This window comes from Pipra filicauda, unplaced genomic scaffold, assembly GCF_003945595.2.
Source record: "Pipra filicauda isolate LSUMZ 115617 unplaced genomic scaffold, ASM394559v2 scaffold222_size1277272_pilon, whole genome shotgun sequence".
Classification (NCBI taxonomy): domain Eukaryota; kingdom Metazoa; phylum Chordata; class Aves; order Passeriformes; family Pipridae; genus Pipra; species Pipra filicauda.
The window spans coordinates 836,241-857,334 of NW_024104335.1; the positions used below are offsets into that span (position 1 = coordinate 836,241).

A 21,094-nucleotide genomic window follows, 5' to 3' on the forward strand; every position below is an offset into this window, starting at 1 on the left:
TGAAACTGGTGCAATTAGTTGCCCATATTCCTGGCAGAGGGCCTGATTCCCCATGTCCCTTGAATGAAGAGGTTGCTTGGATTTGCACTGACTGTGATGATATGGTGATCTCTTAGTTATCAAGTGGTTTCTCATGTTTCTGGGTGATTTCAAAAGCCTGTGGCTTTTGGCTCCATGTGAGTGGGAAGACATTAGCCCCTCTGTGTTGCACTGCTTGTACTCAGAGAATAAATGTAAGGATTTAGCTTTTTATGGGCAGGGAACATAAGCCATCCATATACACCCTTATTCTCCTGCAGTGTTGCTCTGCTTCCTCCAAAGGAACCTGTTTTTTCTCCCCTCCTGGGTCTGGGAAGTGGAAACAGAGTCTTCTGTGCTTTGTTAGAAAGCAAGGTGGTACCTTTTAGGATGGTGATTTTCTAACAGGCCCCGGGATGTGCAGCTGGAATTAACAGTTGCAACTGTTAAATAACAAACATTGCCACACCTGGGGCTCGCTCTTGAACAGAGCAGCTTCCCTTGTCCCTTTCCTGCATGTGGGACCAGCGCTGGTCTCTGTCCCAGCCAGTACTTTTGCAAAGCCATACACAGCATTTGCCTGGGTCTGTAAGAGGCAAATACTCTCTTTTCATTAAAAAAATCAGCACATGCATTTCTTATTTCTGCAGGTATGCAAGGAATGACCGAGAACTTCCCAGTTAATTTCTTAAGTGGGGCTGTAGAGGTCCTTCTAGCAGCAAACCAAGTCTGCAGGTTTTCCAGGGTGTGTTTGTGCCTATCATCGCTGCCTCTGGTGTATGTTGGGGTGAAGTCTTGCAGGGTCTGGTCTGTCTCATCTGTGGACAATAATTAAATGCAGGCTGAAGTCCTAGAGATTTTAATGAGACTTAAACACAAGCTGAAGTTGTGTTCATGTGCTTTCTGAAACCAGACCTGAAGCATACAGATAGTTTCCTTTTGGTTTTTGGTTCAGTGGGGTTGGATCAGGACTGTAGCCGCTCACAGGGGTCTTTCAAGAGCACTTACAAAAATTAGCGGTTTGGCTGTGAGAACACTGGGAATAATCTGATGTGCTCCTTGCTCTTGCTGTTTATCTGCCAGGCACAATCACTTTAAGGTAAGGACCAAGCTTTTCCCATTCTCTGAACTCCATGGGAAAAACAAAAGAGGAGGGAAACCCCTCCCTCTTCCTTAACGTTTTAAAATATTTTGACTCTTTCCCAGTGTTTATGTTCTCATCACACAGTAACGGCCCACTCCCCCCAGCGAGACACTGTTCTCCTTTGTCTGAGCCTCCACACAAGCATTTGCACTCATGGGTTCTGTAATTTATTGCTGCCCTGACGCTGAACCCACACGGCCCCATTTCTGCCGCTTTCCTGGCAGAGCGTTAGCTGGAGCTCCCGCCCACAGCAGCACCAGCCATGGTACCTGAGGCTGCTTGGATAGTTGCCATCCCACCTTCATGCACCTGTGGGATGCTCACCACAGCAGGACAGGCACCACCAGCTCAGAGGGCTAACAGGGCTGCCCTGGAGCTGGCTCTGTTGCTGATACAACCTAAAAACCTAATTAAAAAAACCAAGGAGACTTTGATACACTGAGGCTGGTGACACGCACAAGGAGTGCAGGCCCAGATCTGAAGGATTTGGGGGAAAAAAACGTGTTGATGTTGATTAACTGCCCATCCAGGTTTTCTGTGCTTCCTTATAAAGCATCTGGTGCTCTGCCACAGGCACAGAGCAATGCTCCTGGCTGCATCCAGAGTAGCACAGAGGTGGCTTTGGCAGTTTATGGCTTAGTTGGGCATGAGGCTCTGATGTCCCCCTGCCCACTGGCCAAAAGGGGTGTATAGCACCCATACGGTTAGATTTTTCCTGTTCTTTTTGGGATGTGGAGATAGGAAATGAGGAGGAGGTAAGCAGGGTAACAGCTCAGCACTTTCGCATGTTTTAAATGTTTTGTGCAAGGACCTGATGGAAGCACTGGGACTGGAGAGAAGTAGCTTTGTAAGGCTTTACTTTTCCTGAGTTTTTTGTTCCACAATGGTTTTTGGTCTCTCTTCTTCTGTGTATTTCCTCAGTGATTGTCCAAAGGATGGTCAGGGTTTGCCTGATCCTCTGGCAATACCAGAAGGTAGGTGGGAGTGCATATGTCTTCCCCCCCATATGTATATAGATAGATATAAAATCTGTATCTATATCCAGATATAGGGGCCCTCAAAGGCTCCTCTGGTTTGCAGTGCTGGCCGGATTTCTGCATCTGGGAATGACTGGCTGGAAGAAGACTGGAGAGGAGGGGAGCTAATAAGCAATAAAGGAAATAAAAACTTGCAGCAAGCTGTAATGACTGTGTGTAGACAGGCAATGAGGGCTTGGTTGAGCATGGATGGGGGAACTCGTCTTACCATGTGCTCGATCCATGTGATGGGAGTTGCTCTGTAATCTGGCTAAAGAACCCAGCCTGGCTGTCTCTCCTCTGTTTCACTGAAGTTGCAGCATTGCTTTGCCCAAACCCAAGCTGTTGCATCTGCCTCCCCCCGTTTCTGACATGCTGTGAACACGTGCAGTTCTGCACACCAGGAAGGAAAGGAAAGGCAGAGACAACAAAATGCAGAAGTGTTTTTCTTACTGGAACAAGGAAGAATTTTGAGTGAGTTAACCACTTTATTCCAGTTTCACATCTTAACTGACTAACTTGCAGTTCATAGCTAAGTGGAGGAGTCTGTGGCAGCCACCACTAAAGGGACACTTCTGAGTGATGCCAGTGAGTACATCCTTGTTGGTGGTGCTGAAAGAACATGAAGTGCTGAGGTTGCAGATTCTTCTGAGGCTGCACTGCGTGTGATTGGTTTGATACCTCAAAGGCACAAAGACCCACAGGAGCGGAGGATCCTCCTCCTTCTTCCTGTGCTTGTCTTCCTCCTCTGCTACATCATGAGTGTTCCTGTTTATCAGAGGGGAGGAAGGTGGGCTTGTCTTTGAGATAATTCTGACAGCTCCTTTCGCTATTATTGTTCTTGAGCTGTCTTCCTTCTCAGCCATGTCAGGAGTGTTCCTGTTTATCAGAAGGGAGGAAGGTGGGCTTATCTTTGAGACAATCCTGAGATCTCCTTTCACTATATTCTCCTCGAGCTTCTGCTTTGTAGAGGGATTTTTGGCCAACAGCAATTGCAAAGATGGTTCACTGAGATTCAGGTCATTGTTCTTGGTACAAGTCTGCATTAGTTTCCATCAAAGCAACACTCTCAGGTTGCCTAGGCATGGGTATTCACTGGCAGCAGGATGGGGATTCATTAACACCTTTGGCTTGCAAAGGCATTGAGAACTGAAGGTAGACCTTGTCTCATGTTTCTGTTCCAAATCCAGTTCTAGGTAAAAATTATCCTTGATAAATAACCTAAGTAAAAAATGTCAGTTTTCCTCTTAAAGGAGGTAAGACCGAAATTTGCTTTAGTTTTAAACAGACAAGGGCAAGAACATTAATGGCTTAGAGTACATGTCTTCCTGCAGCCATAAATTCTGCTTCTTGGGGGATAAAGGATTTAAAGGATGATAAACAATGTCAAAATTCCTTTTTTCTTTTACTTTAAGTGAAAAATGCTACTTATTGAGTCAGTTGGAGTCAGCAGCATCAATCTCAGTGGTGATTTTCCATTTGTTGTATCCAGCAACCCATCAATATCATCCCTAAATGAATATTTCATTAAGGAATGCAGACAGAAATGGGAGGCAGAGATTATTTAACTAATTTAGAGCTGGAACATTCACACAGCTTCTTCCAGGAAAAGAATTACTGTGAGGTGTGACCTCCATATCACTTAACCTGGAGATTTTTCTTAAGCCCAGCTGATGCTTTATCTTCAGCTCTTGGCGTTTCAGCGTTGCAGGTGCAGTCTCCTTCCAAGGGAGAGCTTGTCCAGCAGAACTCTTCCAGCAATGGGTCACAGCATGTCACTAGGAACAGGAAAATCCGCTTGACCATAATGATACTTATGTGTGAGACAAGTGTAAGACCTTTCAAAAGGAAGCCTAAATGGACTTTCTCTTCTCCAGCTGTATTGGTCCATTACATGCTAAGTTCTGTTTAAGGGATGGGGCACAGCTGTTTGTCTTAAAGCATGTTATTAACAGTATCAGAGTAAGCACTCGAACTTAAAAGGCATCCTGTTGCTTAACCATGAGAAAAAGCATCCTGATTATTTTTACTATTCTTTTTTTGTCCAACCCCTGGTGTAAGATACAGAAAAAGAAAATTATCTTGAGGCAATGGACTCAAAGTTGCCCGTCAGTGGAGTGTGCAGTGGAATCTGTTGAGGACAGCAGTTGAGGCTACAAAACAGTGCTGCAGTCTAGATCTTCACTGTGTTGGGTCCTGGATCAAAGGAAAATATAGGGATGAACTTGCATCTGCTGGATGAATCAATGTTGCAAATAAGGATAGGTCATGAAACCACCTGGTGACTGTCTTACGCTTTCAGGTTTTATTTTTTACATCATCAGGCATGCTTGAGTTAGCACAACATTTTGGGCTGGATAGATGCTGCCATGCACTACTGGTGTTTCAGACCTTGGCTGTGGCTCTGAGTATAAACATAACCCCATCCTAGGCAGCAAAGTGCAATGTTTTGAACTTGTAAGTCTTCTCTTATTAAACCAGACCTCTCTATGCTGTTTTCTGCAGAGAAGGAAGCAGCCAATGATGAATACTGAGATTTAGTACTATGTACCTACCTCTGAAATATTTACACGAGAAAACAAACCATTGCGTTGTATAAAAACAGCAGGTTTTCCCTCCAAAATCAAATGATCCTAGCAAAAATCAAAAAGATGATGTGGAGGAGCTACAAGCAATTTGCTCTTTAAAAAATGGTTTTATAATTTGATATTTCCTTACTAGGATCTGAATAGCAAATTCAGATAATCTCTGGATATAAATGCTAGATATAATTGCTAGATAAAAATGCTGAGAATGACTAATCAGCAAATTGTACTCTTAGGCTTGCCCAGACACACATTCTAAGAGGAAGTTATTGCTATTATATATTTTTCATTTAATCCCTTGTGTTTCAAGTTTTGGAGGCTGCTTGACAAAATGAAAATAAAAAAAAAAAGTAGATAACTGAGAAGTCAGTTCACAAGTGAGCTCAGAAATGGTGCAATTGAAGTCTTTAGCAGTTATTATGTACTTGGAGATTACCATCATCATCACCATCACAGTAGTTGAAAGGGCTGTGAAATGTTGACACTGCTTGTGGTTTCTTCCATTATTGTTTCCAGCAATTGAATTAATTTTCTGCCATGATTTTATTATGGGCATCTTGTTCCTTCAGTTCTTTCCTAACCACTCTCATCCTTCAAACAGTCTCAGTCTCAACGTTTGACATCATTGTATGGTACCTGAAATAATAAGGAAGGTGCAAACGTGCACCACTGTATCAGGCAGCACCTCTCCTGATCAAACTGATCCTCTCAGGGTTTCATGAAGCTGGCAGGAGCTCACCAGTTTGGCAGCTGCCACAGGCAGCAGCCAGCAGCTGTCAGCATCTGGGCAGAACTCCTGCCCTCCTCACAGGTTACTCAGTGCAGCGTGACCACCAGAGGGGCTGCTGAGGAGGACATCAGCCTCAGTTGGTTTCTGAGGTTTATTATCAGCACAGAGTACTAATGAACATTGAATTTCCTGCACAGTGAATTTGTTCTGGTGGCATGGTCAGAGGCTACTCCTACAGGGAGTCTGTGATGGTCTTTGTAGTTGAAACATCACTGGACAAAGTCTCATCTTACCTTGTTTTAAGTTGAATATAATTGTAAAGTCCAGCAGCAAGACCCAGCCCAAAGCTCACTGTAGTGAACGCAACTTTTTTTGACATTTTTCATGAGATTTTGGGGAATGTGCCCAGCCAAGGCAGAGGACTTAAAACTACCTGTCCAAACTTTTCCTGTCCCAGACTTCAAGAGACCTTTAGAAGCAGTTAAACTTCTGGATAGCTTTTAACCCTTGAACTCTTGCTTGAACCTAGAAACTAATTTACTTGAACCCTTTTTTAACTTTTTTTTTCTTTTAAGTCATCCAAATCTAGGTCTTTTGGAGGAAAGCTCAGCATCCTGAGTCTAATGATAAATATTAAAAGGCAGAAATTGCACATGCAGCACTGTTACTTTGCCAAAACCCATATGTATGTTATCACAGCACAAAATAGTTTTTATTCCTGATATCAGACTGGAGTTGTGATATTCAAAAGGTAATAATCTCTTGGCTTAAGAAGCCAGCTGCTTTGTTCTTCCTTCCTCCACAAGAGGAGGTCAAAAGATTATTCTTTTTTCATTTTTCTTAATCCAATTCTTCAGTGGAAATGGACATTCTTTTTATTGAATCCATTTATCTAATTGCAGCTACTGGAAAGCTATTTCATGGCCACAAGAAGTTAGAAAAGCTTGGATGTTTTCTTTTGTATTGGGTTTTAAGGTTTTCTCGGGGGAAGGTTGATGCATAAGTCTGCTAGAGATCTTGTCTTATTGCTGCACCCATCCCACTTGATGCACTCTGATACACAGAGGGAACAAAATGAAGATCTTCTCTCCTTACCTGTGTAGAACAGCTCAATGTCCCACATTTTTCTACAGAGGATATTTTCCTTGGCTCAGAAGTCTGAGGTGCAAAGCCTTACTGAGGGGTGGCTCTGTTCCTGGAGTGCCCATCCTTCCCCATGCAGCCACCTGCTATGCCTGTTTCACCCATTGATTTTCCCTCCTGAAAGCCAAGCACTGCCTGTAGGCCCACTCGGCTCAGTGTTCCTGAAGAAGCAAGGGAAAAGGAAAGGAAGAAATAAGGTTTTGACTGCAGGCAGTGAAAGCAATTGTCATATTTTTTTTTTCCTTTGACACCCGAGCAGGAGTTGGCTGGGATCTGTCAAGCTGCAAGTTCTTACACGTTTGGTAAATATTTAGGGTCTGACTCACCACTGAATCACTCCTGTTATTTTTTTGACTCTGTTTGGAAAAACTGGTCTGTCACTGGGATAACACCAGCCCCCTGAGGTCCTCTCGCCTTTGTATTTTAGCATCTCACGGTTTTGTGTGCCTGTCCTCACAGTCCCCACATCAGGACAGGGAGATGGCATCATCCTTGCCTGCCAGAGGAACTCAGAGGAACACTGGTCACAGGTACCTGAGTTCTTCTCTGACACTAAATCCAAAACTAGCCAAAAGCTCCATCAAACAGCTAGTGAGGCCCCAGCATGATGCTGAAGGGTCCATGCATGGCAGGTCATACACCCGCAGTGCCACCGACTCTCTCATGGGACTTACCGTGTCCTAGCTCCCTTGGTGCATAGTGGGTCATACACCAGCTCCTGCTGCTGGGTGGGGGTCATTTAATAGCTACACTGCTTGTATTGCTATACCTGGGAGAGCTTCTGGGGGAATTCAAGAAGAGCATAATTCCCTCCAGAGATGACTGTGATCAGTGTTTTGCATGTACAGATCTCTGCTTTCATTGCAGGTAGAAGACAGCATGATGGATGTGTATGATTTTGTGTACGAGGAGGTGAGGAGGAACACCTCCAGCTTCAGGAGGCACGAGTTGACTGCCATCCACAAAGCAGTAAGTTGTCTTTCGGCCGCAGCAGAAAACCTTGCCCTAGGATATCTTCCCGATAGTTTCAGCAGGCTGGGACTGACACCTGTGTTTTGCCTTGTGGGTGCTGCAATGCCATTTTCCCTCAGGAACCAAGTCCTCCAGCCTGCTGTGGAGTCTGCTCCTCCCTTCCTATTCTTCCTTTCCCAGGTCTGACCAACCAAATTATCAACAGGAGGAAAGGGTCACCTATCAGAGCATCACTGTGGTGCAAGATCTACAAAACTTCCACACTGCAGCTGATACATGTGTTGTCTGTCTCAGCCTGCCCTCTGCCCTGCTCCCTATCTGTGGTACAAAAATGTGGATGCATACCTGGTCAAGTAGAGAGGAGGGGCAGGAATCCCACATAGTCTAGCAGTACTATTTGGAGTTGGTTATTTCTATTTACCCCTGAGTATATGGCTGAGGAGTACTGGAGGCTACATGGCCTTTTACAGAGCTGGAAACTTATATCAAGCTCCCAAAAAACACTGCCTAGGATGCTGTTGGCGTAGGGGACTTCTCTGTAGCTCAGTCGGTGGGCAGGGGTGGTTACCCAGAGCACAGGGAGGATGCTTGCCCTTGAAGCCAAAGGAGATGAGTGAGGATGTCCCCCATGGTGAGAAACTCATGAGTCCCTGCTGAGTACAGGAGATGCCACCCCCCTTGCACAGCAGGGCCTGTTTGGGTAGTGAGTTCATGGTACGCAGCAAGTCTGGGTGGGAAGGTCAGCTCTGCTTGCCTGTTTCCAGACACCTCCCACGCAACTCTTTATCCTTCTGTGTTTTTTTAAATCATCATAACAAGTACTTTCCAAAGCCACTTCTCTCCATGCTTCTCAGAATGCAGAGGAGGGCAAATGTTTCTCATTGCAGTGATCGTGGTGGCCCTCAGAGCCATGACCAGGCGTGGAGGTGCTTGCTCTCAGGGTCGTGGAGCAGCACGCCCAGAGTCTCACTTGACAAAGAGAACCAGGGAGAAACAGGCTTCGCCAGTTGTTTATTTTAGACACTTTAATTGATGGAGAAACAGTCCTTCTCCTCCTATTATTTTTTTCCTTCTACCAGAGCTCCAAACTGGACAGTGCACCATGGCTACAGGAAACCAGCTCCACAGTGGGTGTTGCTGGAGTTCCCCCCAGCCCATAACAATCACTGGAAACATGACTGTGCATCCCTGGGTTTTCCAGAGCAGCCACTGTGAGCATTGGTTATGACTGCGGAGAGAGGCCTTGGCCTCAGTCCCAGGCAGCAGTCCTGGAGGAGCATGAGCAAGTTTGGGGCCAAATCCACCCACCTCCTCTGAATTTAGCTGCAGCTGTTGATTCCATACCTACGTGCTTTGTTCCTTGCTGCCCTCGCTGGGTAGCCCTGCCTAGGGCAACAGGGAGGAAAAGTGGCCCATTGCTGACACCTCCTGATTGCTGCAGCAGCTGATGGCGAGGGGAGAGCCCCAGCAGGTGACTGGCAGACTTCTCCCTCTCTTCCAGTTCCTGTGCTGTGGGAAGCACTCTCCTTTTGGGGACACAAACAACGTTGAGCACCAGACATGCCCACCCGGCCAGGCACACAATGCAGGACAGGTAAGGTAAAAGTTTCTCCCACCCCACAGTGTGGTTGTGCCACTACCTGCTACCTGTCAAAACCTCTCTGGAGTTAGTGTTAATGAGAATTGTGGCTTTTTCATTGTTTGGGGTTGAAATGGGTTGGGATTTGTTTTGTTGGGATTTTGCTGTATCAATAACAACACTGGATGCAGTACTGGAGTGCTGCTCCAGCTCTGGGGTCCCCAGCACAGGAAGGACATCAACCTCTTGAGTCGAGTCCAGAGCAGGCCACTAAGATGATTAGAGGGATGAAACACCTCTCCTACAAGGAAAGGCTGAGAGAACTGTGTTTGTTCGGCCCTGGAAAAGAGGTGGCTTAGAGGTTACCAAATTGTGGCCCTCCAGTACCTGAAGAGAGCCTACAAGAAGGATTGAGAGAGACTTTTTAGAAGAGCATGTAGTGATAGGACAAGAGGAAATGGCTTCAAACTGAGACTAGGTTTAGATTAAATATTAGGAAAAAATTGTTTACTGCGAGGGGTGATGAGGCACTGGAAAAGGTTGCTCAGAGAGGCTGTGGATACCCTGTCCCTGGAGGTTTCAAGGCTAGGCTAGATGAAGTTCTGAGAAACCTGGTCTAGTGAAAGGTGTTCCTGACCATAGCAGGAAGGTTGAAACTAGATGATCTTTAGTGTCCCTTCCAACCCGAACTATTCTATGATTGTACAATTCTGAGAATTAGGAGGAGGAGCCCCGGTGGGGCGAGTCATACACTCGCAGATGCAGTTTCCTTTGCAGTCCTAGAAAGCCTCCAAAATGCTTGTGTTTGCAGCCTGTCACTTCCCTCATACAGATAGTGTGAGATATCACGGGCATGTGTCTGAGCACAAAAAAATTCTTTGGCTTTTCTATGTGACACTAGTTTCTGAGGTTTAAAATGTGTTCTACTAACAGCCAATGTGGAATTTTATGTTATTCCTTTTTCCTGGGGCATTAAGTAGTTAATAAAATGAGAAACTCATGAAGCAGGATGATGATACCCAGCAGTAGCTTCATCAAGCGCACTTCATTCGTCCTCTTTTGCAGTATCTCGGTGAGGCTGAAGGAGAAGCCACCAGTAATAGATTGTTCTGCACTGAAGCCACAATCTAGACTTCATACTGTCTGAGTGAACCTATTTTACAATTATTTTTCTTTCGCTGGAGTAGCCAAATACTAGTAGCTGAAGTATCTAACACCACCAGCATCAGTATGTGCCATCTCTAGGAAAAATAAAACCGTGTCGCTACAGCAATACAAACACATTGTTTGATGAAGATGTCAGATGAAGATGTCAAGCTCTAACAGGACACTGTGATGTGCAGGCACATCAGTCCACAGGGCAGTGTTTTAAAGCATTGCTTCTGGGAACGTCACATCTCCAGGCAGGGTTGATCTTGGCTCAAAGAGCAGGAAGGGAGAACAGAACAAAGCTGGTCACCGTATGGGTGACTCCATCCCTCCTACCTAGTTGTTTGTGTTTCCCTTGCCTCGGAGCTGGGGAAGTGGGTGGGAGGATGTGCTTTGTAACACAGGAAACCACAGAGTTTGGTGGCTGCACTACATTCACTACTGGCTTTGGGCACTCTTACGTCGCTCTGCAAATCGCTTCATCGAGGGCAGACTTTTGCATTTCTGAAATGGCTCTCTTGGCTAACACCTCCTGGATTTTTGTAGGGTCACCGGCATGCTTAAGACTAATGTATACGAATGCTTGCAGCACCTCGCAAAATTGAGCTATTCATTAATAACCTTGGGGAATGCATTTAGCATCATGGTGTGCTCTGCTTTTCCATCTTTCCATTTCCCTCTTTCCATTTTCCAGTCAATGAAAAGAAAAAAGCTTTTTCATGACCACACTTACACGCACATCCTCCACAGTCCAAAATGCATCACACCAAGAAAGTCATAGGCATGTTGTAGTAATAAAAAATGTACCACAGGTGTTTGTCTTGCCAAGCTGCAGCAGCAGCAGTAGAAAAAGGGAGAGATTCCCAGCTGTGCAATGCTGTGCCCCTCTCTTGCCTCCCTGTCTGGGGTTGTGGCAAGTGGTGTTGGTCCGAAGTTACCCACCAAGCTGCTGATGTGCTGCAAGGGGTGTCTGTCTCTTCCCAGGACTGCCTGCAAGAGATCCAGGACTTTCTGAAGAAGCACATGGACTTCGTCTTCTCGCTCCTGGGCATCGCCATTGGCTTCACGGTAACACTGTCTGTCCTTTTGCATTTTGGTCCCTGAAAGGCAGGCCCCAGTGGGGAAAGCTGTCCTAATTTAGCCCCCAAAAGCTAAGATTTTGGGTGATTCTGGAGACCAGCAGCAGAGAAACAAGAAGTTGTGGACTCCACTATGGAAATTAGGAAAGGGCCAGGACCTGTCTTGGCCAGGCTAATTGATGGAGTGGTTTTCCTGCAGGAATAGGCTCATTGCACAGTTCTGCTGCCCAAATGAGGCACAGCAGCTGGCACTGGGGAGCAGGATGCAGCAGCAGTTGCATTTCATCCACTCAGGCTTGCCTGTGTATCTTCACCTGCGAGCGAGAGGTCATGTCACCTGGCTTGGGGCTTGCAGACCAAGTGGGAAGCCAGCAGCAGTGGTAGAAAAGGAGATGCAGTAAAAGCTCCATATTTTAGGCAACTTGCTGCTTCCTAGCTCAGCCTGGGAAGTCGCTGGTGCAGCTAGAGCTGGAAGGTCCTGAAAGCTACTGAGCACCAGCAGTGGAGTTGGAGAGCTGTGCAGAAAGGGAAGGTCTCATTCTAATAATGACAGCTAACAAACCCAGTAAGGTTCATCTCAGGCAGTGAGTGGGTAAATCATGGGCTTGAAAGGAGCAGGCTGCAAAGGAAAGGAGCAGAGCATGTTGTCTGGGCTCCCAGGTTCTGTCTTTGAAGGAGAATCTTGCAGAGGAGGGGTTAAATAATCTTCAGAGGATGGCTTGTGTGTAAAGGATGTGCACGGAATTTGTGAGTATTATTTGGAGGAGGACAAAAGGAAAAATGAAATGCTGCAAGAGGAGCATGTCTTTCAGTGATGGGGGAGCTCAGTGGCTGCATGGAGGTGGTCTCTTTGGAGCTGGAGAGGGTCACTAATTAAAGACAGCCTGCTTATATGCCCACCCACTGCTTGGCAGAGGTGGATCACTGTAATTACCTCTACACAAGCACTCTGCACGTGTGGTGTTGCACAACAGAAAAGAGAATGTGCCAGGAGACTCATTTTTTCACCGCAAAGGGAGGTTTGGTCTGCTATGATATCTCCATGCTGATCCCCAGCTGGGATGACCTTTCCTGACTGAAAGTGTACTTGAAGACTGTTTTACATCTTGTGTCCACCTTGGCGCAATTATGGGTTAGAAAATTCCTGTCCATCTTAAAAAAAAACGGAGTAATAAACACTTTTTAATTTTATACTGCTAGCAGTAAATTAGGCAAACCATCAGGCATTGCTATGGAGCTATAAATGTAAAGTCACGTGTGAATATTTGATGTCACTTTCCAATTTTTCTCAGCTATAGGGAAAATTTCACTGCAGCTATATTCAGATAAAAGCTGGAGCATTTTTGTTATATGTATCCTTTTTTCGCAGCTTGATGCCATAACCAGATAAGGCGGCTGTCTTTGAAGCTTGTGCTAGAGGAAACTTCACTGCACAGTTCACTATTGTGATGGCAGGATGCAAAGGAAGCATGTGAAGAGGGCTATAGCTGCTCTGATGTCACTGTCCCTCATCCAACAATGCACACGTCCCCAGATCAAGCTGCAAGCAAAGGCACTTGAAGATTAGGGCATACTTTAGGAAAGAGTATGTTGTTAAAGCCCTTGTTATCCTTCCCACAGAAGCCTTACCTTTGATATGTTGCCTGTGTAAATCCTGGTGTGTGATATATCAGGCAGAATATCACAATATAGAGGAAGTACGCTCTCCTCTGTATTCGTAACTACGCAGGTTTGTGAGGTGGGGTTTGGAGTTGGTTTAGGTGTTTGTTTGTTTGTTTTGTTAGTTTTTTACTCCAAACAATACATGGGTGGGGCTTTTTTCCCCCATGATATCTTTACAAAAGGCTATTATTATGAGAGAGACATGTTTGTTTGCAAAGAGGAATGTTTTGTGGCAGGAATTTGAAATATGAATTTCCTGGTTTCATCTTATTTCTTGGTATTTTTAGGGCTGGGTTTGAGCTGTGCTGTGCTAATTCCAGTCAGATGTTTTAACTACATGTTGCCTTTTTTTTTCTCCCATGTCAGAATTGGTGTTCACCACATCACTGAAAAACAGCTCTCTTAAGAAAAATGTGACACCCTGATACATAATTCAGAAGTGCCAAATGGCCAAATGCAACATCTATGATTACTTATTTGCATAGATGGAGGATCATAATCAGTTATCCATTTAGTTGTATGCCTGTCTCATTTATTTCCTTTTAGGTTTATGGAATGATCCTAACTTCATTCCTCTGGTTCTCCATCCACTTCAGCAGCAATCTGGACCGGAAAGGCAAATACATCCTGCGAGAGAGGTAGAAACCCGATGCCTGGGCATCCCTACCAGGTAGAGCCAGCTCTTAACACAGGAAAACGTCTGAATTCACTTACAAAATCCCCTGGGGAGGTATTGCAGGGGTCAGATGGTGGGACATGTGTCCCACGTTTCCCTTTCTTGCACTACTAGCTGTCCTGCATTTCCAAGCTGGTCAGAGGGGATGATGCTCTGAGGAGAAGTCTCACATCTTTGCCTCAAACAAACAAGGCACCTGGGCTCAGAGATGCAGATTCCCTTACCGGGAGATGTACAGGCCATAGCTCCACAAGTAGGATACGAAGAGACCCCTAGGACAAAAATGGAGGGAGAAGACCAGCAAAAATCACAGTCATCTGAGCAGTTTCTTGTGACCTCCAAAGATGCAATGTTTTTAGGACGATGGTTTTGGATCGCAGCCCAGGATCAATCTTGTGCAATCAGTAAATAAATGGACACAAAGTGTGTCATCACTGATGGGAAATGTGCTCTCCCAGACTGGTCACTCACAAGGATTGACTTTGGACACATTTCTGATCACACTGGAGTACGTAGGTATCCAATGACTGTCAGCTGTTTTTCCTCTGTTTTTAAACATTGCCAGAGATCAGGAGAAAAATCAGAAAGTAGTGCATGAGCTTTGAAACAACTGACCAGCACAAGGACACATTCCTCTGTTATTCTTCCTTACTAATCCAGTATAACATTGTTTTTTAATTCTTAGGATTTAGTCAACCTCCTCGAGCTTGATATCACAGTTCACAGGGGCTTGTTCAACTTCCAGCCCCAGCTCTGTTTTATTTGGCTTCACTAACCCACTGTGCTGCTGTGTGCCAAAGGACTTTGATATTACACATACACACAGAAGTTTAAATCTATAAGAGAACAGGACTGATCTCCAGCCAGGTCAAAAGCTACAAAGTCCAACTCCACATCCCCTTTGCACCACCTTATCAAAAATAAACAGAACTTTAAAAAGGCTGTCAGCCTAGCTGAAAAAAACTGTCATGCTTGGGCATGCTTTGCCCTTGTGAGGAGGCAGAGCTGCTTCTGAGCTGAAACCCATCATTGCAATGGATGTAGCACCTGCTGTAAGTTATATGGATGCATGAAATGTCTGTTGAACCAACAACGCCTTTCACTCCTCTCCTATGTAGTGGCTTTTAGCTGTGAAAAATGATAAGTAGCAATTGTTTATTGAGATAAACATGGAAACCCCCATGCTGATGTTCAGGACAGGTCCTGTCCCTCAGGCAGGGGCTGCTACACAGGCAAGAACAGCAGTACAGCCTACAGCACTTGGCTGGCATTTTAACATGCCTGCAAATGCCTTGTGTTAGAAAGAATTGCATTGTGAAGGGGTAAGGGAGGGCTATCGCTTCTCATCCCACTCCCTTGAGACCAGTGGAGCTTCACCATTGACTTCACTGGAAGCAGGATCCAGTTCAAACTGCTCCAGTGTAGTACTCAAGCTACCTCCTGGCAGTCACCAACACACCTAAGTCTGGCAGGGATTTAGGGGTGATATGCACTTGACAGCATACTCACTTTCTAGTGGTGAGAAAATATTCACTTGTATATGCACTATCATGTATCTTCATCTCTGGAAAGAGACAATCTCCCTTGTGAGCTCCAACTGCTACTGTCCACCCACTGCTACTGTTATTCCTCAGGCCAGCTGGCAGCTCATGTGACCCATGGTTGCTTAAATAAAGATGAATTTCTTGGGAAAGGCCTTCATTCCTTCTCTTTTTCTGCCGTGTATGAGGCTGTCTGCATTGCTCGGTGGTTTGCATCATGGAGGGCACTCAGTAATTTTTTCAGTGCTGGGAAGAAATATTCCCCAGGCAGCTGGTGCTCGCCTGTCCCAGCAGCATGCTGGAGGTGGAGGAGAGGATGGTGTTGGTCCTTTGGAGGAAAAGCAGCAGCTCATCAGCCTCATCCTACTCTTAGCTGGATGATGGGGCAGCAGGCAGGTACCTCTCGGGGAGTAATGCAACCAGAGGGAGGAAAAAAGCTTAAGGACATGTTTAAGCTATAAAGATCAGAGTATTTATATGGAAGAAATCTCTATGGTTTCACTTTTTTAAAGGCTAGGTAGTCAGGTCTTGCCCACTGCTCTGCATTGGCTATTTTAACTGCTGATATTCTGCCATATCAAAAAACATTGTAGATGAACAAATTGGTGGAGTCAATGTTATTGGTGTGGGTTACCTGCTCAAGCCTTATCTGATAGAAAAGATCTCTGTTAAAGCTTCAGCACCTGTATTGCTAAAGCTTGAGATGCTCCACCTTCCCAGGTCAGTTTCTAATGTAAAGGGATAGGACAGGAGTAGCATATATATGATGGCCATTGGCCATCTCATGAGCTTTATTCCCGTTTCACTGGAGTTCCCCTGCAAGGAGGAGCACCTTCAATGAGCAGGTGACAGAGCCATGCCCAGCTGGAGACGCTCTTCTCCCAGAGCTTATATTGTGTGTAGCAGCAGGGATTCCTGCCACCCTGCAATGACATCCTGCTGTAATTTTCAGGAGCAGAAAAGCAGATATGTTCAACTCCTTGAATTTTAGAAACCCATTACAGAAATGTGCAGCGTTAACATTTGTTTCACAGTTGTAGAAGTGGCAGCACGCAGAGATGGCTGGACGGAACCTGCGAGGTGGATGAGCGTTAAACAGTATTTTTACACCTCTGCCCACAAAAAGTCCCTGTCCTATGATGTCCTTAATTTGCTGCTCGCTGGGGGCGAAATACAGCTCTTGTGCAACCAGAGCAAAATCCTGGGAACTTATTGATAAGCAGTGCCAAGATTTACACAGTGTTGAGAAGAGCAAGAGAGAGATTTTGTTGGGAGAAGAGCATGGAGCTGAGCACTAGGGATGCAAGCTGGCAGACAGGCTAGGAAACACCTGCAGAGCAGTGAGCCTTCCTGGGGCTTGCTCTGGCGGAAGCTGCTTGTCATAAAGTATGTCAACATACACTTTGATGGGAAAGAAATCCTATTTATGTAGGCATATGCAGGAGAAAAAAAAAGTACAAAACAAAGATGCAAAGTTAAATATTAATTGTGAATTGGCTTCAGCTAATTGTCAGTTAAGCTGCAGCAATTATCAGTTATTTCCACTAAGGTCATCTGGGCAATCGTGGCTTGGCCTCTCTATGAGTATGTGCTAGCTTGGGCTCATGAGTTACCCTTTTCCTTTTGCTTTAGACAACCCTCCAGCTCCATCTGAGGACATGGGAAGAGGGAGCAACCTAAGGCCAGGTTGCTCTGGCCTGTGGAGGTACCTGTAAACCTGAGGCACTACCTATAAACCTATGGGACCAGGGAACATCAGCCCGTGGCAGCAGCAAGAAGCCTTCTGTGCTGCTCTCCACCCTTCGCTGCCCATGCACTGCTCGGGTCCTGCTCTGCTAACATGAACATCAAATTCCCCTGAGGCCTTCTGTGGGGCTTGCCACATGCTCCTGGGTAGCCTGACCATAGCTTGCTTATGAGCTAGATGAGCTTTCCCAGCATCTGCTCCGACAGCAGTGGATGATGCTTTTTCAATGTATTGCTCAGGCAGAGCTGCAGGTGGGCAGTGTGCAGCTTTGCACAACAGCCAAGGATGATCAGGGCTTCTGCAAATCAAGTTTTTCAGTACTCAGAAAAAAAACAAGGAACTCGGAGCACTTGTGAAAAGCACAGGTTAAGTAATATACTGAGTCTCTAGAGGGATTTGCTGGTGAGTGTGAGAATCTTTCAGTCTCGTGGTGTGATGTCTCAACTACAAAACGGTTTGCTATTTCCTGCTCTATTGACTGTGTCTGCCAGTTCCCACTGCCCTCGAAACACAACTTCCTCATGCAACAGCCCCTTTGCTGTGCAGCTTGGATTCATGCCTGCAGCAAGCTCCTAGAGGAGGCACTGCTAAGCAAGTCCTTCCAAAGCCTTAGAGTTGGCAAATGTGGGTGGACCTTTGCATGCTGGGGTGGTAAGGAAGCCACATCCTGCCAAGGTAAAGAAAGCTGTGTTTATGAGCTGAAGACACACTAAATATTTTTGGAGGTAATAGTTGATAGACATATGTTTTTCTAACCAGGTGCAGAAGCAATGCATTTGCAAAAGCATCTGGCTATAATTCTCCTCTAGAAATGCAGCCATAGGTGGAAGATGCCCCACACAGATCTCTGCCAGCACAGCTGAAAGGAGGTAAGGTCAGAAGCTGCTGTGAATACACGGTTGGATCACACATGGCCTGCAACTTTCACATGGAGGGTCACTGCAGCTTTCTCTGTTAGTAAAATGCAGTCTTGGGCTGAAAAGTGATTTTTTTCTGAACTGTGTAGTTCGTCTTCTGGGAGACTGAGCAACTGGCAGCAAACATCAGCCCTGTCCACTGAGAGGTGTAAGACCATGTGGGACAGTGGGGGAGAGCACAGGATTGAGCAGGAGGAGCTCCAGAGCAGTCTCGGAGGCTATTTTGGAAAAACACAGGCTGTGTGTGTTATGCAGCTTTTGGCTGTAGCTGCCAAACCCATGACCAATTGCAGGCCTGCTGGTGAAGCTGCTCTGCTTCCTGCTGTGCTGGCCCTCTCACCCCCAGCACATAGTAATTGCTACCTTAAGTCACCTGGCATTCTGGGGGGCCATCAAACAAATTTATGCCTGGAGGCAAACTGCATATCTACCTCTACCCCTGCCAGGAGGGTCAAGGAGAAAAAGCCATCTCTTTATCTGGAAGAAATACATGGTGGTTTCTCAGTTTGTGAGGAATTGGCACATCTTGGGAGAAATAATTTCAGACAAGCCTGGAGGTCCTGACCAACAGCTGCTGCCCTGCTGTTTTCTAGATGCTATTCCCTTAAAACCCAGCAAGAAAAAAGGAAAGGTCCTTCCCAGCATTTTTGCAGAAAGATGCATATCCCTGCATTGCTCTCCCTGGAGTTACTGGAAGCCTGCTAGCTGGGTTGTTTATATTATCCCAAGACAAAATCTCCGCTCTTGCCTGTCAGCGTCACTAAGTGGTATTGTTTAACCCCCGTGTGTAGCAGCTTGCTCATGGACGTGCTTGCTTTCTTTTTAGCCCCATTGCATCAGCAATAGGCTATTCCATTCTTTATTCACCTACTAATGAATTATACATTGATTATACAATAAGAGCTCTCTGCATCGATGGGCTGGGCTCTTGCTCTTCCACATGGCACCTTGCAAAGCGAAGCTCAGCCCAGCTGTGGCCCGGCCCTCCCTGATGCCCTGAGAAAAATGAATGTTCACTTTCTGGGCTCACGATCTGAGAAGAGAGAGTGTCTGTGTGGATGGGAAACCCGCTCAGGTTTGCTCTCCCTTGGCCTTAGCTCTAGCAGGAGCTGATGCTGTCCTTCCCCACTGCTCCCCATACTCCCCCCCCTTATATAACCTAACCTATCACCATAGATACATTGATATAAATATTTAAAGATGGCAGAGAGACAGACCACACAGATGGGAACCATTTGTAAAGTTTATTAGAAACAGAAATTTCAGGCGCAGCTACAGGTCTCTGCTTGCTGCATCTCCCTCTCCAGAGGCTGCAAGGCAAGTGTGACCCCCTGGGCTATCACAGTGCTTTGGCTGAACTTGCAGATATGGGCATGGTGATTTTTGGAACGAACAGGTACCAGCTGCTCCTGCTGGGGCACAGAAAAGGTATTCTGAAAATGTCCCCTTAGTTATGGGGATGAGATTTCTAATATTATTTTTTTTCTACTCAAAATGAAGGTGTTGGCTGGCTCCACAGGCGTGTAGACAGGTCTCTCCTGAGGCGATGGAGCTCCACCTTCCCATTGCCGTAGGCCAGTACAGACACTGCAGGTTGCCCTTGCTGGGTCCCTGCCTTGAAAAACAGTATTGTTTGTTGGCTGTCTAGCAAGTTACTCCTATGAGCTCTGGGACTATTAGCCTCCCACAGGATAAATTTCTGAGCTTCTTTTCATGCAAGTCCAAAATGTCCTATTTAAAGATCTTTGGTAATGCTGCTGTTTGTTTTTTTACCACCACAGGTAAACTGGAAATCCAAGCTATTTCTGTCATATCTTCCACTAAAAATAAGTAAGTAGTGGTTAAAAGCTAACTAGTACCTCACCCACAAGATGATGTGTGTTTTATTCCCATGGTTTGTCCACCATTTCTGTGCTCATTGAGGAGAGTAGGTGGATTGCCACGCAAGCCTAAGCCATGCAGCCAGAATATCACAGCAGCAGCCATGCTGTGGTCCTCAGTGGATGAGGGACTCCCACCTGCTCTTCCCAAATCTCCTGGTCAATAGAGCCTGCCTTGATGCTAATCTTTTCACACCCTGGCCGGCAGCCCTCCAGTTACAAGTGTAAGAGGTGAGGAGGATGTGTGTCTGTCCTCTCCTTTCATCCCCTTCCATTGCTTTCTATGAAGCAACAGGGCTATTAATGTAGAGCTGCTGGAAGGCTGGTGGGCATCTCACTAGTATAAGCAGGCTCAGAGTCCCAGGGATTGAGTTTGCCGAGTCCCGCTGGCAAGGGTCGTCCTGCTAAACCCAGACTGGGAGGCAGCTCAAGCTGCTTCTGCTCTAACAGACCCTGGTGAGTCATACCCATAGAGGCCAAAACCCACAGTCATGACACTGACTTTTATAAACAGGTTCACAAAAAAACCCAACGACCCAAGCCCAACAGACAGAGGAAAAATACTGCAAGCACCCCCACTCTCTGCTGCTTCGCTCTGCCTGCAAACCCACTTGTGAAAGCACATTTAAATGTCGGCTTGGGAATTTTTTAATTTGGCATTTTGGGGATTTTTTTTTTTATTTTAGCGTTTACCTTTTTATTTCAGTGATGCAAGGTTTGGGAGGTAGGTAGCTTCTTCACAGCTCTGCCTGCAGCTGGCTGCTCTGTGAACAACCGTGTTATCATGGTGCACTATGAGCATTGCAACCAGCCCACCCTCCTTAAAAAGGGAAGTCATCAGCCCTATTCATAGCACTCACACATGATACCAGCACGTGACACCAAGAGATGAACTGAATTTTTGCAAATTAGTTTTACTTATTTATAAAGCAGCATTTTATAAAGAGCTGATAAAGCCACTGAGAGCCTTGGGAACACAGTGGTGGTACTTTATGGGCCGTACAGCAAGTAGCACAGCGTGAAAAATGAGTACTCAACATGAGAAATGAGTATGCAACACCTGAAATTATGCATAGTACTGGGAAACAGTATATGTTATCTTGTCACTGTGCTATGGTGGTGGCTTTTTTCTTCCTGTACTTTAAGGTCAAAGTTTTCAAATGTACCCAGCTGAGCTGCTTAAAATAACACTAACAAGAAAAATGGACAAAGCTCAAAATCCTTTTCCACCTCCAACTTTTGGAGAGGACTTTGTT

The 21,094-nt window shown here is 45.7% G+C and overlaps 1 protein-coding gene across 1 annotated transcript in view; it reads left to right on the forward strand.

Annotated features, from left to right (window-relative positions):
• Positions 1-15,383, forward strand: part of TSPAN32 (tetraspanin 32) — an 83,690-nt gene extending 68,307 nt beyond the window's left edge. Inside the window, exons 6-9 of the mRNA XM_039381419.1 lie at positions 7,504-7,605; positions 9,110-9,202; positions 11,321-11,404; positions 13,624-15,383. Of these exons, the coding sequence (XP_039237353.1) occupies positions 7,504-7,605; positions 9,110-9,202; positions 11,321-11,404; positions 13,624-13,719 (375 nt within the window). The 3' untranslated portion in view covers positions 13,720-15,383. The remainder of the gene's footprint in view (positions 1-7,503; positions 7,606-9,109; positions 9,203-11,320; positions 11,405-13,623) is intronic.
• Positions 15,384-21,094: the final 5,711 nt, after the last annotated feature.